At 34.5% G+C, this 27078-nt stretch overlaps 1 protein-coding gene across 4 annotated transcripts in view; it reads left to right on the forward strand.

Annotated features, from left to right (window-relative positions):
- Positions 1–27078, forward strand: part of STXBP5 (syntaxin binding protein 5) — a 206467-nt gene that overhangs the window by 162127 nt on the left and 17262 nt on the right. For all 4 annotated transcript variants that reach the window (XR_004056799.1, XM_010386921.2, XM_010386928.2 and 1 more), the window contains 4 exons: positions 7558–7608; positions 13303–13542; positions 16591–16960; positions 17257–17422. Coding sequence is in view for 3 of the 4 variants with exons in the window: in XM_010386921.2 (XP_010385223.1) it covers positions 7558–7608; positions 13303–13542; positions 16591–16960; positions 17257–17422 (827 nt within the window). In the remaining variant the exon portion in view is untranslated. The remainder of the gene's footprint in view (positions 1–7557; positions 7609–13302; positions 13543–16590; positions 16961–17256; positions 17423–27078) is intronic.

Consider the following 27078-nt stretch of genomic DNA (forward strand, 5'->3'; position numbering starts at 1 on the left):
GCATGCTTTCAGCTTGAAGGTCACGCTAGAAGATGAGTAACTTCAAGACATGAACAGAAGTTTCTTGATAAGTACAGTGAAACAAGCTAGCTGGGTAAATAAGTTTCATAAGTGATTCTGGGACTCCTGGGAATTAGAAATATGAACATCACAAAATTGTTGGACAAAGTCTACAACCCCATCATCACAAAGTTATAGCAGAGTGCAGGGTACAAGCCGGGAGGACCGACTGACTAGAGGTTCTCCAGAGATGGGTCTGCTTCTTGTGGTCTTGCCATCAAGGAGGTTCACTAAACAGACCTGAAGCAAGTATATTCCCCACAAGTCGCAAAAATTGAAAGATACATGGCCAGGCACAGTGGCTCATGCCTGTAATCCTAGCACTTTGGGAAGCCGAGGTGGGTGGATCACTTGAGGTCAATAGTTCGAGAACAGCCGGGCCAACATGGTAAACCCTGCCCCTAATAAAAGTACAAAAAAATTGGCATGGTGGCAAGCACCTGTAATGCCAGCTACTCAGGAGGCTGAGGCAGGAGAATCACTTGAACCCAGGAGGCAGAGGTTTCAGTGAGCCGCCGAGATTACACCACTTCACTTAGCGTGGGGTGACAGGGTGAGTCTCCTCAAAAAAAAAAAAAAAAAAAAAAAAAAACTTTTAGCCAGAAGTTCAACTTTAAGCCTTAGGTTTGGGACTTAGCCACCCACTAAAAACAACTGTAAAAATTGGTCAAAAGATACGAGCTTAGTATTTCCAGGCATTGAACAACAGGCTTTCCAGGACTGTCATCCTTGAGAAAATGAATATACATGAGGTGAGCCCCATGTTTCTCCCACCTTTCTGCTCAGCTTTCTGCGACAGCATGTTCCCCTTGCAGCACAAGTGGAGCTGCCATGTCAGAAGCTAAGGAGGCAGACAGTGGAGTTCTGGGTTGCTGGTATGACTGAAATACTTGCTAGAGAGGAGGAACTGCTCCAACAAGAGTCCTGAAATCTCCGTAGATTGAAGCTAGGTCCTGAGAACTGTGTATTTTGAATGCTTGCATTGGAACTGTTTTAAAGCAATGATCTCAAGTCTTTGTCTTAAGTTAGAAAAAGAAGGACAGATTAAACGCCAAGTTAATAGAAGGAATGAAATAGCAAAATAGATATCAGTGAAAGAATACCTAAATAATAGAGAGAAAGAGTTTTCAAGGATGAAGGTGGAACAGCTTTCAAGTATGAAGACAGTAGACATTTCTAACCATGAAGGAATATAGCAGTAGTTTTTAAAAACTACCTCATGGTGAAAGTTTCACAATTAAGTACTACAGCAAAATAACCCAAGAGATGGAAAGCCATGGCAGGAAGATTGATGTTGATCTTTAAATCCATTTAAACTTAAAATGTACACTAAACCTTTGTACAAGTTGTGATTATGATATACAATATGAGTTTTAAAACTTATAAATGTGAAAATAATATAACTAATAAAAATCGAGAAGAAGGAATGTTGATCATAACAGGAAAAGAGGGCTACTTTCCTGATCTTTCATAGCTGAGAGCCGATATTTACTGTTTAATAGTTATGGAAATATTTCAATCTCTGAATGTTTTTCTCAATGTATTTTCCTATCCTTAGAACTTTTAAGAAATGATATATCTTGTAGTAAAGAAAAGTTTGAAATACAGTAGTTACTTTAGTTTCACTTTAGTTAGATGTAAGGAAAAGCAAATGTTGTATTTAAGCATATGTATCACATATTTCTGCAAAATATTAGTGGCTATCTGTATTTATACAATGATATAAAATGAATGTTCAACTAATTTTAATGGTTATTTCTGGTTAGGATGTTGGGTGATTTTTTTTAATGTGTGCTTTTCTGCATTATTTGAATTCTTTATAATAAGAACGAATTATTTTTACAAAAGCAGTTTAAAATTTTACTTTAAATGTTAGTCATGACATTATATCTGGTTAACAACTGCTCTCTGAGGTTTTCTCAGCTTTGCACTAAAGTACTTATGAAATCAAAGAAAAACATGGCCATTCAGTTTCAGCAGGAATTAGGTAAGGATATGTGATCACAACACAAAGTCAACATTGCCACTCAACACAAAGCCTTGGTAGATACTGCACAGTTCTCCTGCCTGCCACTTAGAAGCATTTAGATAGATGCCTCTTCATGCAAGGGAAAGAAACCCATTACATCCTAGGATTTAAATCCTTTCCCTCCCTTCCTCCCTCCCCCTCCCCTCCTTCTTCCTACTCCCTGCCCCCACCCTGTGAAAGGCATGCATGCAAAATAGACAAGATTCAGAGGTAGATAGGTGATAACTAGTTAACATTCAGATTTTTCAGCTGCAGTCAATACAGTAACAAAATGGACCAACTTCTTAAGTTTTGAGGGGATATAGTTGTGAGAAAAACTTTGACATTTTACCAAAGTTACACATGTTTTTCTGTGTTTTCATCTAAACAGAAGTTTTGGTAGTATTATACTTAATATACCTTTGAAAAAATATTAAAGGCACACTTTAGAGCTCCTTGAGATTTGGGGGAGTAGTACTGGCATTAATTTCCCCCTATAAAACCCTATCCTAAGGAAATCCAAGCTATATGCCAATATTTATGTACAACACTTTTATTCCTGTGTATACTGAAAAATTGGAAAATGCCTGATTCATAAGTGTTCATATAAATATGCAGCCATTAAAATATACTGACAGTTAATGACATTAAGAAATGTTTGTTTTAGGCCGGGCGCGGTGGCTCAAGCCTGTAATCCCACCACTTTGGGAGGCCGAGACGGGCGGATCACGAGGTCAGGAGATCGAGACCATCCTGGCTAACATGGTGAAACCCCGTCTCTACTAAAAAATACAAAAACTAGCCGGGCAAGGTGGCGGGCGCCTGTAGTCCCAGCTACTCGGGAGGCTGAGGCAGGAGAATGGCATAAACCCGGGAGGCAGAGCTTGCAGTGAGCTGAGATCCGGCCACTGCACTCCAGCCTAAGCGACAGAGCGAGACTCCGTCTCAAAAAAAAAAAAAAAAAAAGAAATGCTTGTTTTAATAGTGAAAGGCAGCAGGATACAGATTTCTTTATATAGTTGATCTCAACTATGTAAAGAAAAGTGGATTTTTAAAAGTGACTGGTAGGAGATATGCAAAAATGTTGCTTCTGACTATGGGCATTAATAATGACCTTTTTTCTGTTTCTTTATTCTTTATTGTCCAAATTTGCTATGAAAACACATAACTCAAAATAACTCAAAGATAAAAACGCATGTATAACGTAAAATACAGTAAGAGAATATAATCTGATATGGCCCTCTGACTCTGTTAATTAAGAGGATGTGTATTTACATTCATTCTGTGCATTGAAGAAAAATACAAGCCTTAAAATACTTTCAGGACGAAGGTGAAAAACATTATCCTGAGTTTAAGATGCCTTACACAAGAGTCAATACTGTGATTTCATCAGTATGATGTTGTAAAACAGGCAAAACTGATCTGTGCTTAAAAAGCGTCAGAGCAGTGGTTATCCTGGAAAATGGGACAGGGATTGATTAGGAGGAAGCATGCATGTCCTTTTTGGGGTGAATGGTAATGTTCTTTATAACAGTTTGAGTTGCAGAGATGTATATATTATCAAAAGCCAGTGAGTATACCTTTAAAATTTCTGCATTTGTATGTAAGTTTTACATCAAAAGAAAATATACTGTTAACCAAAAAAGAAATGTTTGGGGAACATCTTGTTTTGTGAAAATGTACAAAGTCTCTTGCGGTTTTGTCTCCACTACCCACGGTCTTAGATAAGTGTTGCAGACTGAGATAGGTATAAATCCCGTGTACTCCAGTTGACACTTTATGCCTACCTCTGTGAGTAGTACATACTGCATTTTGAGTTGTTTCATCTAATGTGAGCTCCTGGGAGACCGGAAGTATATCCCTGCCCTCTGGCACATTACAGGCATATGCCCAGTAGATATTTAATAAATGAATATTCACACCTCCACATGTAACAAGTTTTTCTCTACTCATGGAAGCTCTTAGCTCTGTATTTTTAAATATTACTTGATATCTAGAATTAACACAAAATAACAAAAGTTAATCTTCTAATGTCATTTCCAGTTCTGCATTCAAGGAGATTGCTTATAATTTTATCCAAATATAATAGCAATATGGCTTAAATATCTGTCAAAGTTGGTGTCCAGGTTGTGGATATCCACTTGCAACGTGTTTCAGGAGAAAATAATAAATTGACTATATTAAAATTTACATAACATTTATATTCAAAACATTTATTATTCAAAAATCTTCCCAGTCATTTTGTGTGTGATTTTAACCTCTCAATAAAATGTTGAAACTAGAATAACAGAATTATTTGGAAAGCTGGTTAGTTATATTTAGTATTTTTTACATAATAACGAAATTAAAAATAGTACTAGAAAAAAACTTTATGGGAGAGGCTAACTTAAATTTTTAAGAATATTTGAGGTTATATAAAATTACTTTTAGTAGAAATCCTAAGGAGGATCCAAAGCATGCACCTAGAAAATTCAGAAGGAAATTTTCTGCTGGTATATTTTTTGGCAGCAATGTATGTATAGATAGTGAATGAAAGCATAAATATAGTAAATAAACATTCCTAATTGATGAAAATATGTATGTAATATTTAATGTATTTAGAGATGAATTTGTTACTTTTATCTTATAAATCACTGAAGTTATTACTCTTCTTTGGTTAGCCATATATATTGAGTTTAGTTTTTGAAATGAACTTAAAAGGTTGAGCTTATTATATTGATACGTTGCATTCTATACTTTTATCCTAATTTTTTTTTTATGGTTTTGTTTTAGTTACTTAGAATTTTGCCATAGAATTAGAATGAAGGAACATTGGGTTATTTGCAAGTGTAGTAATAGCTCATCTGTATAGTGTTCTACATTTTATAAAAAGTTTATATCTCACCTTGTTATTAACAACAAATAATAATATTTATTAAATCATACTATGTGCCAGGTATTATGCTCAGTTCTTTGCTTATGTAATCTTACATAATCCTCACAACTGCCTGTCCTCATATTACAAATGAGGAAACTTGAAGTTTAGAGAGGCAAAGTGATTACTAAGGTTACACATGTAGTAGTTAGTTAAAGTGGATTTGAACCTAGGTTTGAGCTGATTCCAAACCCAGTCCTAACCACTATACTTACTCTTCCACATTTATTAAGGCTTGTTCACAAAATGTTTTTGGTGGGCCTAATTATGTATACATACTGGGATTAATTTGTCTTGGTTACTACCATGAAGTTGCTTAGTGTCTAAGGACCTTGCTACTCAAAAGTGTGATCCACAGACCAACAGCATCAGCAGCTCCTGGGAGCTCCTTTGAAATGTCTCTTAAGCCCTAGTCCCAGAGGACAGAATCAAGGTGTGGATTTTAACGAGATCTCCATGTGACTGGTGTGCACATTCAAGTTTGAGAAGCACAGGATTTAAAATAACTTGATCAAATCAGAGTAGTGATGTCTAGAAAGGTGGCGTCCATATCATATGATTCTAAAAGAGTTATCTTTAGACTGTACCAAATTTATTTTCTACATCTGACATCATGCACATTGTATAGATACTACTTATCAGTCAGGGTGTACTGCACCTATGATATTTGAGGAAAATCTCTGGATTTTTCAGTGTTTAATATTGCCTTTTGGAGGACTGTTTTAGAGATAATATTTTCTAATTTTAAGGGTATTGGATTTCAAGCACAAGAACAACCATGTATGTGATACCAACTACATACAGATGTTATTTGGCCATTTTAATTTTGTATTGCATTTTCTCTTTTAACTGAAATTTTTTACGTCAGTGAAAATAGGGTGACAGTTTTATGAATTTAACCCGTTGTTGTTTGCTAAAGGATACTAATTAAGTTAATGAAGCTGAGAAGTGAAAACTTGATGTCCCTTCCAACCCCCATTCCTTCCCAGTCTGCCTAATGCCTCTTTCCTAACACTGGATTTGTCATTTTTTTAGATGTGGAAGTCATGTACTATGACTGGATTTCTCTTTGTTTACATGGCGCCCTTATGGACTAGCAGGGTCTGTGCTTTAAATATCTCCTAACAGTCCAAAATTTAACCTAATATATGCATTCCTGTATTAACAAACAAATGCTTTTTGAAAATTTCACATAGGAAGCACTTTTCTTTTACGCATGCACTATCACTAACATAATAGATATAGTTGAACAACCCCTAACTTTAAGTCACTTTCTAGATTAAGACAATAACTGATTTTGAGGATGGAAAGTGGATTCCAGTAAGTTTATACATTCACTCTTTTTCCAATGTTACAGAAAAATACCTGTGATTTGCATCTTATGTAAATATCGTAGTTTTAGATTATGCATGATCTTACTCAGTTTTTGTTTTTCACTAAAATATAAATAGAAGAGAGAACTTAAGGAGTGGTTGAGTCAGATATTGTATGATGTAATCAAATACTTAAATTTGATTGGATATAGGTTTGGCCTATAAGCTAGAAATTAACTTAAAAAGTAACGAACCCAGCCAGGCATGGTGACTCACTCCTGTAATCCCAGCATTTTGGGAGGCCGAAGTGGGTGGATCACTTGAGGTCAGGAGTTCGAGGCCAGCCCGGCCAACATGGTGAAACCCCGTCTCCATTAAGAATACAAAAATTAGCTGGCAGTGGTGGCTTGCACCTGGAATCCCAACTACTCAGGAGCTGAGGCGGGAGAATCCCTTGACTCTGAGAGGCGGAGCTTGCAGTGAGCCGAGATCACACCACTGCATTTCAGCCTGGCAACAGAGTGAGAATTCACCTCAATTAAAAAAAAAAAAAAAAAAAAGAATGAACCCAATAGCTGTAAAGATGATGAGCTGGAAAGATTTTATATCACATACCCCAACTGAGTCTTCGGCCTCTATTCTCCTTGTCTGCAACACCTTTCTTCTGAGAAGTTACTTTTTCTCACTCAGAAAAGCCTAACCCTTTCCTGTGAGCCTAAGAAATAATTATAAGTTACAATTTAAAAGGCTTCCTTAAAGTAAAAATTTTAAGTACAAAAATATATTACATCAAGTAAGTACACATTTTTTAAAAGTTGGCCAGGCATGGTGGCTCACGCCTGCAGTCTCAGCACTTTGGGAGGCCGAGGCAGGAGTTTGAGACCAGCCTGGGTAACAAAGTGAGACCCCATCTCTACAAAAAAATCCTAAATAGCCAGGCACGGTGGTTACATTCCTGTAGTTCCAGCTACTTGGGAGGCTGAGGTGGGAGGATCACTTGAGCCCAGATGATTGAGGCTGCAGTGAGCTGTGATCACACCACTATACTCAATCTAAGCAATAGAATGAGACCCTGTCTCAAAAAATTAGAAAATAAAAAGTTGAAAATAAGATTTACTTTCCACTCCTAATATTACTCATTTTTTAATTATCTCAATATCTAGTTTTAGTAATAAAAGTATTCACTTCTATCTTGAAAATCAGTTGATATTAGTATGAATCAAATATTCTTCAGAATTTTAAAATTGTCTTTTATTTTTCAGCAAAGATGTCAAGGAAGTTAAGCTTACCTACTGACCTAAAGCCTGATTTAGGTAAGTAAAATAAATATTCAAAATAATTTAACTCCTTATAATGGGAAGACAGGGAAATCAGAAGATTTATAATTACTATAAGATAGTCATTGGAAAGCAAATTTAAAATGACTAAGATGCTTAAGGTTTAAACATTCTTTGGAATAGTCTTTAGAATGCTATCTGTAAATTTAAAAAGACAATTATAATACAAATTCAAGCAAACCAAAAGAATGTATTTTCTTAGCCCTCTCATGCTTTATGTCTAAACAGAACTTAGCATAAGATTGAATTTGTGCAATTTTAATTTGTATTAAAAGTGGTTATGTCCCATTTAACCACCTGAAAACCTACTTTGAACTCTATAAAATTATTTGTATACTAATGAAATATTTAATATTTAAAATAGATTAACGTTTTTCTGTATTACAGTGAATCATAGCAAGAGTCATCATTACTTTTTGATTTTAATAAGTTGAGAAATATTTCTTCCACAGCACTTTCTGTGCAATTCATTTATTATGAAAGCAGAATGAATATATTCACACATTCATTTTGTTTTATATCCAACCCACAAATAGCTCCTTGATATCATGTAGGGACAGATGACATTTCAACAAAGATAAAAGTAAGATTTCATGTAATACATATAAAACATGGTATCGTTTTAAACTCCTTTTTTATTTAAGAAATTTCTGTTGCCTTTAACTAAATAGGTGTGATTATGTAAGGATGATTTCACCCACCTGTATCTTAGAGATAACTGGGTTTTCTCCCTTGCATTAGCACACACCCCTCACCACCATTTGTTCTCTAGATTTCTTGACTATGTTTCTTATGCATCATGCAAACTTAGGTGTTGGTCCATTTAAACGTACTAATTTTAGCATTTCCAAATCATTATCTTACCTCAGTTATGCTGACAGAAAGCATGTGATTATGAGTTATGAGTTAGTAGGCATACACTGTCATTTGTAGAAAGTTTCATTCATAGGAAAACAACTTAGTAGAACACTGTGATATCGCTAGTATAAGGGAACAAGAGTTAATCATAGAATACAGGATAGTAGACATTTTGAGGTCATAGTTTTCTCCACTAAAAAACAGATATAATTTGAAACCAAATATATCTGAGGCATACAATGTGCATTTTTCCCCTATAGCAGAATCTAGAGTTTTCATCAGATTCTCAGAGGCCCGGGATTTCAATAGCATTAAATATTACTAGTTAAAGTGGCTTTGTGTATTTTAGTTTCTTAAAAATCTGGGTAAACACATGTAAACATACTTTTAAAATTATAAAAATACCATAGCCAATTATTTTTTAAAGCATACTCACATTTACAAATGATGTAAGTAATTTAATCAAAGTGTGTATTCCATGCTTTTGTAGACTATTCAGTTTATGGTTTAGCTAGCATGCCCATGTATGCCATAAGCCAATTATAACTTTGACTAATATATACCTGTAACATTCCTGTGTCCCTCAAGTCATTTTGTTGTTGAACTGTTATTTGGTGGAGATTCTTGCTGCTAATTATTTTACATTGGTCAGGGAGGCGATGGGGAGTAACTCCAACTATATTGATAGGTTCAAACTGCCAGGTGTTGGTAAAGCACTGAGGCCAATGAGCTGTTGTGCAGCTCCAGAAGCTTCTGTGAATAGAATTCATTTTTGCTTATGGGGAAATTGTGCAGCACTGTACTTTCACTATAGCTTCACTATCCTGGATTCTGTAACCCAGAAGTCAGAATCCATGGGTGATTTTGTTACACTTCTGATTGTCACATTTCAAATGTCAGCCATAGGAGGCAAACATCAGAACCATTATATACTTTGATATGAATTAGTTTGTTACCCTGATTTTTACCTGAACAGATTCATCTCTTGGCATTATGTTTTGATTTGGGAATATAAAAGTTTGTTGAATAAGGCTGTCTGTGGGGAGGAGAAAGTGATATATACAAGTAGCATGTTGTAAGTTTGCAGATAGTAGCATGAAAACAGTGATTTTATGGCATGATTGTATCAGGTAGAGCTGGATGGAAGCATTCATGACAAATTTTGTCTGAGTTTAGATCAGCTAAAAAGATCACATATTCAAGCACATTTCTGACATCTAAACTAGAACTTTAATTCTCAATAATAACCATAGTGTTCCAGCTGTGATAGTGGTGATATGGCTGTCTGGAGTTGCCTAAGAGAAAGTTTTAGGCTTGGAGATAGACACAAATTCTGACTCTACCATATACTAGCTTGGTCATTCTGGGCCAGTCACAATCTCTCTGAGTCTCTATTTAACTATTTGTTAAATTGTGATGATAATACTTTTCAAGGTGGTTATATAGATTCAATAAAATGATAAATGTAAAGTATTAGTGCCTGGCACATGGTAGGCCTTGCTTAGTGGTAGTTATTTTCACTTCTGTTCTTATTACTAGAGCTACTAAAATTAAACTTTTATTCCATTTATTTAGTTTGCCAAACTTGTATAAATGAGCCCACAGAGACCCATAATGTTTAACTTAAAAGGAGTAAGTGGAAGTTGTAATTTATGAATTGCTGAAAATTCTGACTTTTTTTCAAAAGTCTAGGCAGATAATAAAATAAGCAACCTATCTCTGTCAGTTTCAAACTTGACTCTTACTCAGTCGATTTTTCCGTTTTGATCTAGCTTTAGAAGTTGCTTTGGTAATCTTAATTTTTATAGATAAATCATGTAATAAAAATGTAATTTTAGGTTGTGAATTTTATATAGTTAAATTAGTCTATTAAATTCGAACATTGCTCATTTGACCTATGAGTTAACATTTAAAGTATAGGTTGTTGTGAATCACCTGTTGTAATTTTAATTGTTATTTAACAGTAAGAGTTTTTCTACAGGTTAATTTACAGTGGAATCTCTATTATCCACTTTTCTCATATCATTGTTTTCTATTACTGTCACTACATCACAGCTGAAAATGTTCATTTGCCTTGTATATGTATCCTTTACAAGTACCAAATTAAGTTTATTTATCATTGTAAAATTTTAAAAATGTATTTTGCTAAAATAACTTTGGAAACTATAAAGAGTTAATAAACATTTGTAATCAGTATCATATTACAGACTTTCTGTATTGAGGTGTTGATTACGGAAAGTTATTTTATTTATAGTAAGTAGTTCTTTTCTACCATATCATAATTTGTAAATAATGGGAATCCCAATCTCAAGCAAAAGAAAGATATTTTTAGAGGCTACAGTTTAAAAAAAGATCCATAGTATTATCATAATTAATAACATTGTTTTCAGAGGCTACCTATAATCATAATTATGTTGCATATAGTTATTTTAAGGGGATATTTTTAATCTATGAATCTAAATTTGATTGCAAAAAACTTTTTGTAGGGTATAACTAGGATTTGGCTATACCTTTTTTATTTAGTAAAGTACAACTTAGAAGACTTTAACATGTTTTATAGTTTTCACATTTTGAAGAGTCCTTTCTTTCACAATAGCATTGAAAGCATGTGATTTAAGGAGTTATTAGACGTAAGTAGTAGAAGCTACTGGGAATTTTAATAAATCCTAATGGTATAGCAGAAGCATTGGTTTAGACATTCTTAACTATAAATCTGCCTTCAGCAAGTGTTTACTGAATTCCTTTCACATGCAAGACACTGTGCTAAATTCCACAGGGTATCAAAACAACACAGTCCTTGCTTACAAGATACTTCCAGTCACTTTAGAGTGAGGCATGAGAAAAGTCAGAAGTAACTACAGAACAAATGTAATCTAAGTGTCATGGAAGAGATACATGGCTATAGGTATTCAAGAGGGAGAGAAACTATATAGGTTGTGGGAATCAGGGGAAACTTCAGGAAGATGACAGTAACTGAGGTGGAAAATAAGCAGAATCTTGATAGGTAGGAGAAGAGGCACCTATCAGAATACCTCAAGCAAAAGCCTAAAAGTAGGTAAGTGCAGATTATGTTTGGGGAAAATTGAGTGGCTCTATTTATTTCCCACAATGAACTGAAATAGGGTAGCATTGGGAGATAAGGCCGGGAGGGTAGATTAAAGATGTTTTGTGAAGAGTCTTAAAAACTTGAGTAAGATTATAAGTATGATTAAATAAAGAGGAACTACTAAGGATTTTTTAGATTGAGGCCACAGAATTATAACTATGCCTTATAAAATTTAGTTGGGTTGTGTTAGTAGTGAGATGCTGTGGGTGAAGAGATGAGTTGGGAATTGTCTAAGTAAATGGTGATGAGAGCCCGAACTTAGGGTAATGGAAGTAGATTACCAATGGAAAGAAGGAAACAAAAATGTCCAATAAAATACCTTAGGGCTTGGCATCCCATCAGATGTATGGGTCAAATGAAAGGGAGAAACCCAAACTGTGGCTCATCTTAAGTGTTTCTGCCTATGAGAACAGGAGTGTCATTAATATAAATAGTGCCATTCGAAGAATTTACTGGTTTGGGGAAACGTATATGCTTTGGTTTTGCATAATGAGACATAACTGGAAAAAATGTTCAAGAAGTATTTGGAAATGATGTTCCAAGAGAAAAAGGAAAAGGCTAGGGCTTGAGACAAGCTTGGGATTAGCAACAAGGAAAGGTAGCTGAAGATGAGAGAAGTTTTATTAGTATAATTTTTAAAAATGTCTCTGTCATTACAGACAGAGCTGAGTAAGGGAATTTGCCTGGTATCAAGTGTGAGCCAGATGGCAGTTACACATTTGGGTGAAAACGCCTATAGTGAATGTGGATTGTAGTTAAAATGGCATTGAAGAAAAATGGGAAAAAAAGCTAAACTTTTGTTGATTAAAAAAATCAAAGATCCATCATACAGTAAATTAGATCTGAAAAAAAATAAAAGATCCATCATACAGTAAATTAGAAAATCAAATCAGAGTACTTCTAAATGTGTTTTTTAAAGGTAGAAAATGGAAAAGATGCACACTTGTTGCGCTCTACCAGTCGTGGATTGTATTACCAAAGGAAGGCAAAGTACCATGAGAAAGAAGGTGCCAAGGGCTAAGCAGCCAGGACCCCGAGGATTGCACATTCACATATTCATCAGGAGGCACCCGGTTTGGTTCTGAGGAGCGTGGAGTTGTTTGTTTATATATTTAAGAAAAAAGGAAAATTCGTTAGCATATAAGTAAATTTTGTTTTCAATTATACTTGACCTTCAAACAATGTGGATTGGGCACCAACTCCTCTGCATATAACTTTTTGAGTCTCCAAAAACTTAACTTCTAAAACCCTGCTGTTGACTGGAAGCCTTACCAGTAACATAAACAGTAGATGAACATATATTTTGTATGTTAGATGTGTTACATACTGTATTCATATAATAAAGTAGGCTACAGAAAAGAATGTTATTAAGAAAATCATAAGGAGGAGAAAATGTATTTACTATTCCTTACGTGGAAGTGGATCATCACAAAGGTTGTGTTTCCATAGAGTAGACTGAAGAATAAGAGAAAGAGTGAGGGGTTGATCTTGCTGTCTCAGGGGTAGCAGAGGTAGAGGTAAATCCCTGTATAAGTGGACTTGTGCAGTTCAAACCCATGTTCAAGGATCAACTAAAATGAAGTTAAAATTAAATATGCTGTAGATTTTGTCTTCTTGCAGATTATTTGACCAAATTTATATTAAAAAAAGCACAAACAACTTATTTTATATCTTGAGCAATCTCACAACATTTTTAACCATTTCAGATGTAAAGGATAACTCCTTTAGCCGATCACGGAGTTCAAGTGTAACAAGCATTGACAAAGAATCCCGAGAAGCGATCTCCGCTCTTCATTTCTGTGAAACATTTACTCGAAAGACGGACTCGTCCCCTTCCCCTTGTCTATGGGTTGGAACAACACTAGGAACAGTGCTTGTCATTGCACTGAACCTTCCCCCAGGGGGAGAACAAAGACTTCTTCAGCCAGTAATTGTGTCTCCAAGTGGTATGTATTGCTGCTGCACTTAGAGTTACATTACAGGTGTGATTTACTATGATAGAAGCCTTTGTTTTTCATTCTTGAATTGATCTAAGAATTATAAAATGTAAAGTAAATCAGTGACGGCCTTATGTTTTAATGAAAGAATACATAGAACAAGATTTCAGAATGTTGTTTGTTTATACAGCCATTCAAGTTTTGCCATTTTTTTAAACTTTAGGATCATGTGTAAAATAATTACCATGGAAGAAAATTTTTTTTAAAGGTTACAGTAATGCATTCCTAATACCTCAAGCAAATACCACAAGCAAAAGAATGCTGTAAATTTAGGAGAAAAACAGAAAAGTACATTTTTAAACATTCTACACATGGTTATTTTTCATCTCCAAGTGTGAAACCTGAGATTATTTTTCTACTTTGAAGTGTTAGAAAAAGGTGACTTGAAAGCAAATTTTTAAAAATAGTACTAGACTTCATATATTGAAAATGAGATTGGATTTTGTCAAATGTTGTGGAGTCTGTTAGGTCAGGAGATAACTGAGAATTCTGATTTCTGTTACTACTCATTTATGCTCATCCAGATGGAAACAACCATGATTTTGCTAATAAATCTGTCTTGGTGCTGACTTTTACAGTTTTTGGAATTTAGAAGTTAAACTGCATTTATGATTATGTTTCTGAGCCATCTTTAATCAGTTTGATTTATTCATTTTGCTCTATAAATGCTTGAGTATATACTGCACATCATGTTGTTAGATTAAAGAAGACAAGTTACGTAATGATGTTCTTACTAATCTCAGTTCTTATTAGTAAACAAATATGCGTATAGGAATAAAATAAACTGGAAAGTTGAAAAAAGGTTAACAGGAGTTATCACTGGTAAGTAGGATTTAGGGTCATTTTTATTTTCACTTTTTTACTGATTTGTAGTTTCTAAATTTTCTACAGCAAACATACACCAATTTGTAATAAGAAGAAAATGTTTCCAATAAATGAAAATGAGTGAGCGGGATTATAGATGATTTACTGTTAACTACACAAAAAGTATTTAATATACTTTCCAACTTGCAATAAATCAAATTAGCTGTAAAGTGAATTCAAAAATAACTTTCATATGTAAGAAGGCAACTTAGTTTCTTCTCGATGATGGAATCTTTGAGGTTTGTTTTTAATAAGATGCCTACTTAAAAATATATCAGTGACACTGATGTCATCTGTATTGGAGCTGTGAGAAGAGAGAGATGTTTTCAAGCTGATGGATTTCTGTGCTTAAGAGCCTAAAGTGGTCTACTTTGGCTGTTATTTTTTCTTTTCTTCAAGAGGAAGAGTCAACAGTTAACCACTACTCTACTGGGAAACATGCTAAAGTCCCATCAACTATAGGATAAACATACATTTAACGGTGTTTTAGGCCAGGTTTTAAAAAAAATCCGCATACTAGAACAATATATGTGCTATAAACAGTTCCCAAATTAGAATGGATAATTCAGCTGACCTCATCAAATCTTTAGAGGCTGAAGGACTCTTTGGGTGGACCAGAATAAAAAATAAGAGATCTTGAAAGAAAAACTAGCTTTAAATATGTTTTGAGATAAATAATAATCAGAACTATAAGATTATAACTGTCTTGTGTTTCGAAGTTTTCTACCAAGCTGCTTAAAATAATTAAATTATCTGCTCGCCAAACTTTACATCTAGGGTTACTAGATTTAGCAAATAAAAATTATAGGATGCCCAGTCAAATTTTAATTTATATAACAAATACTTTAATATAAGTGTGTCGCATTTAGAATTGGACAGATATATGACATTTGGGACATACTTATACTAAGAAGTATTCATTGTTTATCTGAAATTCAAATTGAAATATGTGCTCCATTGTATTCTGTATCCTTACTATTGATAAATCGTAAATGCAAAGAGGAAAGGAAAGAATATTTTTTCTTCTAAAAAGTTTTGAGAGAACATCAGGAACTCTTTTGCTTAGAAATAAAAGAAAATAATATATGGAAAAAATACTGCAAGCTATAAAACCTTATATAAATTTAAAACAAAATATGAAAAATCTTTAAGAACTGAATGCTAACTCAGTTACCTACCCTCCCTTCCATTCTATTAATGTTATCACTTAGTTTACTCAGAAGTGAGCATAAAGCATATTTGTACATTATCAAGGATATAGGGGGAAAGGGTACCATTAATAGAAGCAAGTCAAAAAATGTAGCCCCTACATTAAGATGATAAACTGACCAAAATAATGCCTTAAGTATATCTCACAGTTGTTGTAAATCATTTAAGAGGAATTATTATTTTAGAGGTAATGGTTAGAAATGTGTAGATTTTTTTTTCATTGGTCATCTAGATCAGTACTGTTTATTAGAAAAGCAATGCAAAGCCACATAATTTTAAATGTTCTAGCAGTCACATTAAAAAAGTAAAAACCGGGTGAAATTAATTTTAATAACATTTTATTTAGCTCACTGTGTCCCAAATATTATCATTTTAGCCTGTAATTATTAAAAGTGATTGAGGTATTTTACATTGAACTTTTTGGAGTGCTAAAGTCTTCAGATGGGGCATGTGCTTGACTCTCACCATGCACTGCAGTTGTTCGCACACTTTGGACAAGGTGCATTCCCAGTGCTCTGCAGCCACATGTGGCCCCACGCTGACTGCTCCGGGTGCTGTCCACTTGCTCTCTTGCTGACTGGTAGTGCACTTGCTGGGTATAAGAGAAAACAGTTCCAAATACTCCAGCATGTTGTTTGTTTATTCATTTAAAGATCAGATACATGTTTGCCAAATTTATCATATGTAATTAAATTGTGAGTGATCGTTAGTGGCATTTATCTATTTGGAGCATGTAAGTTGACATCTTTTTCCAGACCCATAAACATCACGCTTAAAGTCTGAATCCTGTCAATGAGCCAGTGTTCAGTTCAATATGCATTCAGCATATATTTGAGTATCTACTATGTATGTCAAAGTTAGAATAAATGTGTTTACTCTGTTGATTAAAATATTTCAGTAATTTACTAGACTTCTGTATTTTAGGTACTATATTGAGGTTAAAAGGTGCGATCTTGAGAATGGCATTTCTGGATACCACAGGCTGCTTAATACCACCTGCATATGAACCCTGGAGAGAACACAATGTTCCTGAAGAAAAAGATGAAAAGGAGAAATTGAAAAAACGGCGGCCTGTCTCAGTATCCCCCTCCTCTTCTCAGGAAATTAGTGAAAACCAGTATGCAGTGATATGTTCTGAAAAGCAAGCAAAAGTAATCTCACTGCCAACCCAGAACTGTGCTTATAAGCAAAATATTACAGAGACCTCATTTGTGCTTCGTGGAGATATTGTAGCATTGAGTAACAGTATCTGCCTTGCTTGTTTCTGTGCCAATGGACATATAATGACTTTTAGGTAAGAGTTAGATATTTTTTTAAATGCAGATATAGCATTTCCTCCCTCAAACTATACTACAGAATTGTTTAAAAGAAGTGCTTTTTTCGTGTGTGTAGTCTTATGCGCTGAGAATTTATTTTTATTCTGTTAATAGTGAGCAAGTATATGAGGATTATAAGCCATTTTTAATCTCCCACTCAAGTATACAAACTAAATCATAAGGTTTATGAAGTCTCTGCCATTTTTAACAATGATAGTGTGTTCAAGACTAAAATCTACCTTATTATTAACAAGTTTTTAATTTTTTTCTCAAGTTTGCCAAGTTTAAGACCTCTATTGGATGTGTATTACTTGCCCCTTACCAATATGCGGATAGCCAGAACGTTCTGCTTTACCAACAATGGACAAGCATTATACCTTGTTTCACCTACAGAAATCCAGAGACTTACTTATAGTCAAGAGACCTGTGAAAATCTTCAGGTAATTAATAAAAATATTACTATAATTTCTTCAGAGGTAAAGTATTCTCTGAGGGCCCGTATACTGTCTACCCCTTATTCTCATGGAAGTATACAAGTGAGCCTGCTTGGGAAAATCCAGACTGTTGAATTAGACTTTCAGAGCACATGCTTTGAGACTCCCATGATTAAAAGTATATTCTTCAGACATCTCCTATAAGCAGCTTCATCTTACTACTCCATATCTGTCTTTCCAGTGATGGCAGAGAAATATGAACTGCTGCATACATTTTATACCTACTCTCTACATAGAATAAATATCTATTATACACACACACAGCCCTTTTTAAAGGAGTGTGTTAATGTGAAAATAAATGAGTCTATTTTAGGGCAAATTTTGTAATCTCATCTCCTATACTCTCTATTCACAAGGATATTTACACAGAAGAAAAAATTGTTATTTGGTAGTTTTCCTGTAGTATTTTGGTTGATCTGTTTTTGAGAGACTATATACAAATTCTTTATATACAGAATTGTGTCCTTTTTAAAGTATTTGAGTGCTGTATGTGCTTCTGTGTATATTTGAAATGATCAATTTAGATTTACCTTCTAAAGTAAAAGTGCTCTGGAAATATTGAGCTAAAATATTGATTGATATTTAATATTTAGAGGAAAGTACTATCTAGAGGAACTTTATAATGAAAGTTTTTGCAGTTAGCCCTATTTTACACATTTGCAAATTTGAATTTGTGGCTTATTATTTTTAGAACATGGACTTTGGAGTCAAGAAGGCTGAATTCAAGTCCATCATGCTAACTATACTATTATGTAATCATAGAAAAGTTTCTTAATGATTCTAAGCATCATCTTTAAAATTAGCATAGAAGTGGCATCTGCGGGGATATTACAGGTATTAAAGGAGGCAGTGCATGTACTGTGCTTAGCATAGTGCCCCGCTACAGACGGTGCTTAATAATGTCAGGTGTTGTCCTCATTGTGTTATTATTTCAGTAAGCTACACTGTACTGGAAACCTAGTCCTGAGTAATATTGTAAACTTTGAGAGTAAAACAAAATTATATATCTGACATTTTAGATTTAAATTCCCATTTATGTTTGAGTGAAAGTTATTTTTCAAAGATTCCTAAGTTTCTGAAGTAAACTTTTGTTTTCTGTTGGAAGGATAAACCTTAAAATTTCCTTTCACTAGCAAAATGTTAAGAAATAATATGGACAATTGAATATTAATTCATTGCCATCTGAAATGTGGTCCTAATTCAAGTACTCAAAAATCTAAACTTCATCACTTTTCTGGGATCAATTTATTCTATCCTTTAGTTGGTGTTTTCTTTAATTATTCTTAAATTATTCTTAAATTAATAGTAGCCATAGTTTACTTATTTATGTTTAAATGAAATAGTCTTTTAGTAGTAAACTGTATTTTAAATTATCAGCTGTGTGCCTTCATGATACAGGGATAAACAAAAAATGGACTATCTTAAAGGAATTTGTGATAAAATGTTTTCTTTGGGCAATAATGACATGTTGTTTACCTCTGTATTTTTAGTAGCCAGAAATAATGCCTTGGTAAAAACCTGTTGAAGACTATGATGAACTTGATAAACACTATACCTTGGTTCCCTGAGTACCCTTTTACATTGTGCATTCCTTTAACTTTAGCCAAAAAAAAAGAAGATGGCTACAAACATTTATGGAGTGTCCAGCCAAGATGGAATAATAGGAACCAGATTAACCCTCCTTCCTGAAACAACTTAAAAAAAGCAGACAGAACTCATGAAACAATGGTTTTCAAATTACTGGACATCAGGCAATGAAGGAAAGTAATTTCTGACATAGGAAACAAAGAAGGTGTCCCAGCTTTAATGTTTTAATAGAGTTTTCAGAGCATGGCACAGGGCGAAGGTACTGAGTTAAAGCCTGGCAGACTTCCCAAGTTGAAGAGTCAGGAACAAGAGTTCGGGGACACCAGGTAAATTCGAGAGAAAAGAGCTACAAAGAGAAAGAACCCTGGAGATGTGCAGAGTCCCCCTGAGTATACCATACGTGCTATTCAGCACGTACATGTGACTAAGCTTTCAGAGCAGAAAAAGAACCATCTGAAAGGAATAGAGGATTTGTAGAAACCGTTCCAGGAACATGCTTGTTCCCAACAACCAGACTGGAGAAACCCATAATTTGTGTGGATATTAGTTTCCTGAGGCCACAAACTTGGTGGCTAAAACCAGTAGAAAATTACTTGCTCATACTTGTAGAAGCCAAAAGTCCAAAATCAGTTTTACTGAGGCAAAATCAATGTGCTAGCAGGGTCTTACTCCCTCCAGAGGCTCTAGAAGATAATTTTTATTGCCCCTTCTCATTTCTAGGAGCTGCTGGTGTTCCTTGACATTGGGCCACATCACTGGAATCTCTGCCTTTATGGCTGCATTACCTCGTCTTCTGTGTTTCAAATCTTTCTCTACCTCTGTCTCTTAAAAAGACACTTGTAATTGGATTATAACCCATTCAGTAGTCCAGAATAATTTCCCCAGAGCAAGATACTTAATCACATCTGCATAGACTCCTTTTCCTTGCCAGGTAATATTTGTCAGTCCAGAAATTAGGACCTTATATCCTTGGATGGTCCGTTATCAGCCACTACTCCAGACATGCCTAACAAATGGCAAAAGCTACACTCAAAAGGATGAAAATGTTTTCTGTCAGAATGAAATTCAAGAAAACTTAAAGGAAGTAAAAACTATTTAGCACACAATGAGGTAAAAATCGCAATGTCTGGTATCCAGTGAGTTACCAGGCATGCAAAGAGACAGAAAACCATGACCCATCACGAGGAGAACAATCACCAGAAACCAAACCAGAACTGACATGCATACCAGAATTGGCACACAGAAGATTAAAACAGTTATAACTGTGTTCCATATGTTCAAAAAGTTAGAAACACGAAAGATACAAAAATAAAATCAAACTTCTAAAGCTGAGAAACTATAGTGTTTGAGGTGAAAAATATGCTAAATGGCATTAACAGCAGATTTCACATTACAGAAGAAAAGATAGTGAACTTGAAAGCGTAGTGACAGAAAAAAATAACAGTGTTTGAACTTGGCAAACTTAGCACTAAAACACCTATATTAGAAAAGAAGGTCTCAATGCAATGATGTCAACTTTCACTTTAAAAAACTGAGAAAAGCAAATTAAACACAAAGTAAATACAAGAAAAAAATAATAAACATCCAAGTGGAAAACAAAGAAACAATAGAAAAATATCAATGAAACCAAAAACATCAATGAAACCAAAACTAATCAAATTAATCTCAAGCCATAGGAAGAAAGAAGTTACGAATTATTAATATCAGTAATAAGAGAAGTCTCATTACTATATATTCTGTAGATATAAAATGGATAAAAAGGAAATATTATGAACAAGTTTATGCCAAAAATATTCAAAACCTTAAATGAAATGGACAAATTTCTTGAAAGACAAATTACCAAGCCTCACTGCAGAAAAAACAGATAACCTAAATAGTCCTGTATCTATTAAAGAAATTGAAATTGAGGTTAGAAACCTTGGGACTAAGAAACTTCCAGGCCTAGATGGCTTCAATGATGAGCTCTATCAGCATTTCAGGAAGAAATAATACCAGTTCACAAACTTTTTCAAAAACAGAATTAGGACTGCTTCCCAGCTTATTCTATGAAGGAAGCATTAACCTGATACCAAAATTAGACCAAGTCATTATAAGAAAAGAAAACTACAGGCCGGGCACAGTGGCTCAAGCCTGTAATCCCAGCACTTTGGGAGGCCGAGACTATCCTGGCTAACACGGTGAAACCCCGTCTCTACTAAAAAATACAAAAAACTAGCCGGGCGAGGTGGCGGGTGCCTGTAGCCCCAGCTATTCGGGAGGCTGAGGCAGGAGAATGGCGTGAACCCGGGAGGTGGAGCTTGCAGTGAGCTGAGATCCGGCCACTGCACTCCAGCCTGGGGGACAGAGCGAGACTGCATCTCAAAAAAAAAAAAAAAAAAAAGAAAAGAAAACTCCATATAAACCAATATCTCTCACAAATATAAAAGCAAAATTTGTAAAAAAAAAAAAAAGTTTTGCAAATTGAATTTAGCAATATGTCGAAGGGATAATACATTATGACCAGGTGAGACCTATCCCAGGAAAGTAGGATTGACCTAACATTTGAAAATCAGTCACTGTGATCCATCTTATTAAAAAGCTTAAAAAAAGCAAAAGAACAGTTGGCAAAATCTAACAAATATTCCTGATTTTTAAAAATCTCTACAAACAAGGAATAGAAGAAAACTTAAAGAACATGTAAAAAAAACCCACATCTCAAATAATATTAGTGATGAAATACCTAATTCTTTCTTCCTGAAATCAGCAATTACAGAAGAATGTTCACTCTTACCACTTACATTCAGTATTGTAATTAAGGTTTTAACCAGTGCACTCAGGCAAGGAAAAGAAAAGGAAAGGGACTGTCTTTATTCACAACTGACATGATCATCAGTATAGGAAATCTAATAAAATCTACCATAAAGGTTACTAGAATTAATCAGTATGTTTAGCAAGGGTGAAGGATATGAGATAAATATATAAAAATAATTTTATTTCTATATGTTAGTAGTGAACATTTGGAAATTGATATTTTAAAAACCATACCATCTATAATAGCAAAAATATGAAATACTTTGGGATAAATCTAACAGAAAATGAAAGATCTCTACACTGAAAAACTATAAAATATTAATAAAAGAAATGTTGGCCGGGCGCGGTGGCTCAAGCCTGTAATCCCAGCACTTTGGGAGGCCGAGACGGGCGGATCACGAGGTCAGGAGATCGAGACCATCCTGGCTAATACGGTGAAACCCCGTCTCTACTTAAAAATACAAAAAACTAGCCGGGCGACGAGGCGGGCGCCTGTAGTCCCAGCTACTCGGGAGGCTGAGGGAGGAGAATGGCGTAAACCCGGGAGGCGGAGCTTGCAGTGAGCTGAGATCCGGCCACTGCACTCCAGCCTGGGTGGCAGAGCAAGACTCCGTCTCAAAATAAATAAATAAATAAATAAATAAATAAATAAATAAATAAAAGAAATGTTTAAAAATTTAAAAATTTTTTTAGAAATTTTTGTAGGAATTGACAAGTGTATCCTAAAATTCATACATAAATGCAAGTGAACTAAAATACACCAAACAGCTCTGAAAAAAATGGAAGCTCTAACACAATTTTATTTCAAGAATTATTGTAAAGCTGCAGTAATCAGTAGAGAATGGTATTTTTGGCATCAAGATGAATGGATCAGAATAGACTATCCAGAAATAAACACATACATGGATAACTGATTTTTTTAAGGAAGGCACAGGGCAATGCAGTGGAGAAAGAATTGCCCTTTCAACAAGTAATGCTGGAACTACTGGATATTAAAATGCAAAAAAAATGAGCTTTGATCCACTCTTCACACCATAAACCAAAATTTATTGAAAATGTATTATGGACCTACATGGAAACCCCAAAATTACAAGACTTCTAGAAAGAGACGTAAGAAAACATCTTATTTTAGGAAAAGATTTCTTAGCTATGACACCAAAACCACCATCCATAAAAGAACAAATTGATAACTTCAACAAAACTTAAACTTTCTGCTCTTCAAAAGACACTTTTGAAAATGAAAAGACAGCTTATAGATGGGAAGAAAATCTGGGCAAAACATGTATCTAATAAAGGACTTGTCTTTAAAATATATGAATGACCCTTAAAACTCACCAGAAGGATGAGAAACAACCCAATAAAAACAGAGCCAGAATATTCAAAAAGAAAGCTCACCATGAAAAGATGCTCAACATTATTTATCATTAGAGAACTGCACATTAAAACCACAGTGAGATACCATTAAACACCTATGAGAGTGGTTGAAATTAAAAAGAATACCATGCCAAGTTTTGGCAAGGATATAGACGATCTAGAACTCCATACAATGCTGATGGGAATGTAAAAAAGTATAACTACTTTGGAAAACAGTTTAGGAGTTTTTTTTAAAAGTTAACATTCATGGGCCAAGGACCCAGCCATTTTACTCATTTTTTAATTATTATTATTAAAAGGAAATGTATATTCATAACCACTTAATTTGTAATAGCCAAAAGCTGGAAACCACCCAAATGTCCTCAACAGATGAATGGAAAAGCAAATTGCAGTTTATCATACAGTAGAATTCTAGTCAGTAATACAAAGGAGTGAACGATACAATCAGCAGCATCAATGAATCTCAGAATAATTATGCTTAATGAAAGGAGCCAAGAAAAAGAGTACATGTTGTTCTATTTATATAAAAACTCAAGAAAATACAAATTATAGTGATAGAAAGCAGATCAGCAGTAACTTGGATATGGGGGGTAAAGAAGGAATGAGAGAAGGTCTTACAAAGGAGCAGAAGAAAACCTGGGAGTGATGGATATATTCACAGTGTTGATTGTGGTGGTGGTTTCATGCATATATGCATATGTCAAAACTCACCAAATTGTACACGTCCAATATCTGCCAGTTTTTGTATGTCAATTATACTTCAGTAAAGCTGTTTAAAAGATTATGGATTCAGGACTTTTAATTGTCTTTGACGGGCAGTTAGTCAATGGTATATTTATAGATTGAAATACTTAAATTTCTTTTTACAGCATTATTTTTAACTATACCATAGTGAAAAACACAAAGATAATTTACAATAAACTGTTTTTTTCAAATGGACTATTTATATTCATTTGTGAACCCTAACCAAGATTTACTGTAATCATAGAGTTGGAACATACCAATTAATTCAGTTTAAAGCAACTAAGTAAGTAACTTTAGTAAGCACCTCAGGATTATAATTTATTAACAAAACCCCAAGTAATCACTGTAAACAACTGATGTCAGTTGAACTGCTTAGCTTCTCATGTATATTGTGTAGGTTCAGTATGAAGTTTATTGCTGTGTGATTATCATGGAGATATTTATTTTTTCAGACTCAATACTCTTACAATATAAAGTTTTCTTAAAATGATTAAAATCGGTGATTATTTGATGCACTATACAGGACTTTGTAGTGGCATCCAATGTGTGGATAACCAAAGCCCATACAAACCCATTCATGAAATTAGCCCTAAATTATACCATTCTAACCTTGTTAGCTCCCATGCAAAACAAATGATATACAAGAGTCTAAAATCGGACAAGTATATTTTTTTCTGAATATTTATATTTTAGAAGAGTAAGTCCAATGTCTTGTTTCAGAAATACTGTCTACTATGAGTAGATGTAACAAGATCACAGAAATTACAAATCTGTTTTAGATTTCACCATTTACTAGCATTAACATGAATCATTCTAAATAGTAGATTTACTTATAATCAAAATCCTTATTTAAATAGAAGTGAAAAAAATACCTATACATATTATTTTATGTACTTCTCAAAACCTTTATACTAAGACTGCAGATAATCTAGACTCTAAGAAACATTGAATTTTCAACTCCCTTTAAAGATGTCTGTTCATAATATTAACCTGTGGATAAATGACTTGTGTATTTTCTAATTGGTTTCATCTCTATGTGATAGATCTTTCTACTTCTGTACATGTATTATTGATGTCAGCTCCTGGCACTTTATATGCTCATTATCTTTAATGCTAGTAATATTCCTGAGAGGCAGTTATCATTATCTCCCCCTTTTAAAGTTGAAGAAGCCATTTCTTTGACAGACTAATTTGACTAAGAGTCTTCTGCTAGTAAAAGACAGAAACTGAGAATCAAATCCAGATCCATCTGGTTCCAAAGTTTGTAATCATTCTACTTCAGAGAATATAATGAGTTTAATCTGGTGCTTTTATATTTCTTACTTTACCTTTGTAAAATTGTAAGCTCATTAAACACCAAATAAGAAGTACAAACCGTAATTCTGAAATGAGGTAAAATTTTTTAAAAAGCATGCCTTTAAACTATCACTGTTTATATGTCATATTCTTCTTTTGGTTTAGCATGAGACACCCAAATGATAGGTATGTTGCCGTTATTGATTTTTTTTTTTTTTTGCATTATAACAATTTAATACATATAGTTTAAATTAGAATCTGTGAAATACAGTTTTTAAAAGATTTAAAATATGCCTAAAATTGCCTTTGTTATAGAGTTTAATATAAATTTCAATATAATACTAGATATCAGTATATTCTATGGTGGGTTTTACCAAGTTTGATTTATTGAATTCAGAAAGTGTTTTATTCCAGGTTTACTACACTTTATAGAAATCCAGAGGAAAGAAAATAAAAACGTAAGGACTTCAGTCCACTTCCGCCTTACAAATAAAACTGTTGTGTAGTGTTAATAGTTATCTCCTCCCATTTGCAATCTGGGTAGAGGGATAACATTAATATGGATATGTCTAAAAGAAAACCTAAACATCCTTTACCAGCCTTCTTAGCCCAGCCCTAAGGAAAAAACCATGAAAAATACATACTTTTATTCCACCTATACCAGAGTATAGCAGAACTCCTATATAAATGTTGCTACCATCCTTTTTTCTGCCCCATGCTGGAGTGCAGTGGCGCAATCTTGGCGCACTGCAACCTCCGCCCCCCAGGTTCAAGCGATTCTCCTGCCTCAGCCTCCTAAGTAGCTGGGATTACAGGCACACGCTGCCACGCCCTATTTATTTTTGTATGCTTAGTAGAGACAGTCTTTCACCATGTTGGTCAGGCTGGTCTCGAACTCCCGACCTCGTCATCTGCCCACCTCGGCCTCCCAAAGTGCTGGGATTACATGTGTGAGCCACCGCGCCCTGCCACTACCATCCTTTTCTTAGAAAAATCTTCTTTCCTCTTTATGTATTGTCATCAAAACCAATAACATGTCAGCAATCTTACTTTTCTCCTGACTTTTACCATTTCTGTACTCTGAAAAATATTGACAGTAATTTCAGAAAAATCTGATGATGTACAAGGAAGAGTTCCCATCTCTCTGCCAGATTTCTGAAATTTCAGGTGTATGTTGGCATAATTATCTTCCTAGCATGTGTTTATGAGAAAAAATGTTGGTGTCTAAATTACAAATTTTCTGACTCAGCTAAAGGTTATAATTCCAAAACTATATATCATCATTATTACACTGGACTTTTATACTTGCTGTTAAAAAGTCTTATTTCTGGCGGGGCATGTTGGCTCACGCTTGTATAGCACTTTGGGAGGCCAAGGCGGGTGGATCACTTGAGGCCAGGAGTTCAAGACCAGCCTGGCCAACATGCCGCAAAACCTGACTCTACAAAATACAATAATTACCCAGGCATGGTGGCGTGTGCCTGCAATCCCAGGCTACTCAGTGGCTGAGCCACGAGAATCACTTGAACCCCAGAGGCAGAAGCTGCAAGTGAGCCAAGATCGTGCCACTGCACTCCAACCTGGGTGACAGAGTGAGACTGTCTCAAAAAAAAAAAAAAGTATTTCTAATGTAATTATTAATCCTATTATCAATTCATATGAGTTATATGAAAATGTCATCTTAAAGATTAGAATCTCCTGACACTCTTAAGCAGAAATACTGTTTGCCTCAAATGCAAACAAAGAAAGTGATCTAGTGAAAGGGGCAAGCAGCAAATAAGTCATATTTTAGTTTTAGAAACTTGGTGTTG

Source organism: Rhinopithecus roxellana, chromosome 4, assembly GCF_007565055.1.
Source record: "Rhinopithecus roxellana isolate Shanxi Qingling chromosome 4, ASM756505v1, whole genome shotgun sequence".
Lineage (NCBI taxonomy): Eukaryota > Metazoa > Chordata > Mammalia > Primates > Cercopithecidae > Rhinopithecus > Rhinopithecus roxellana.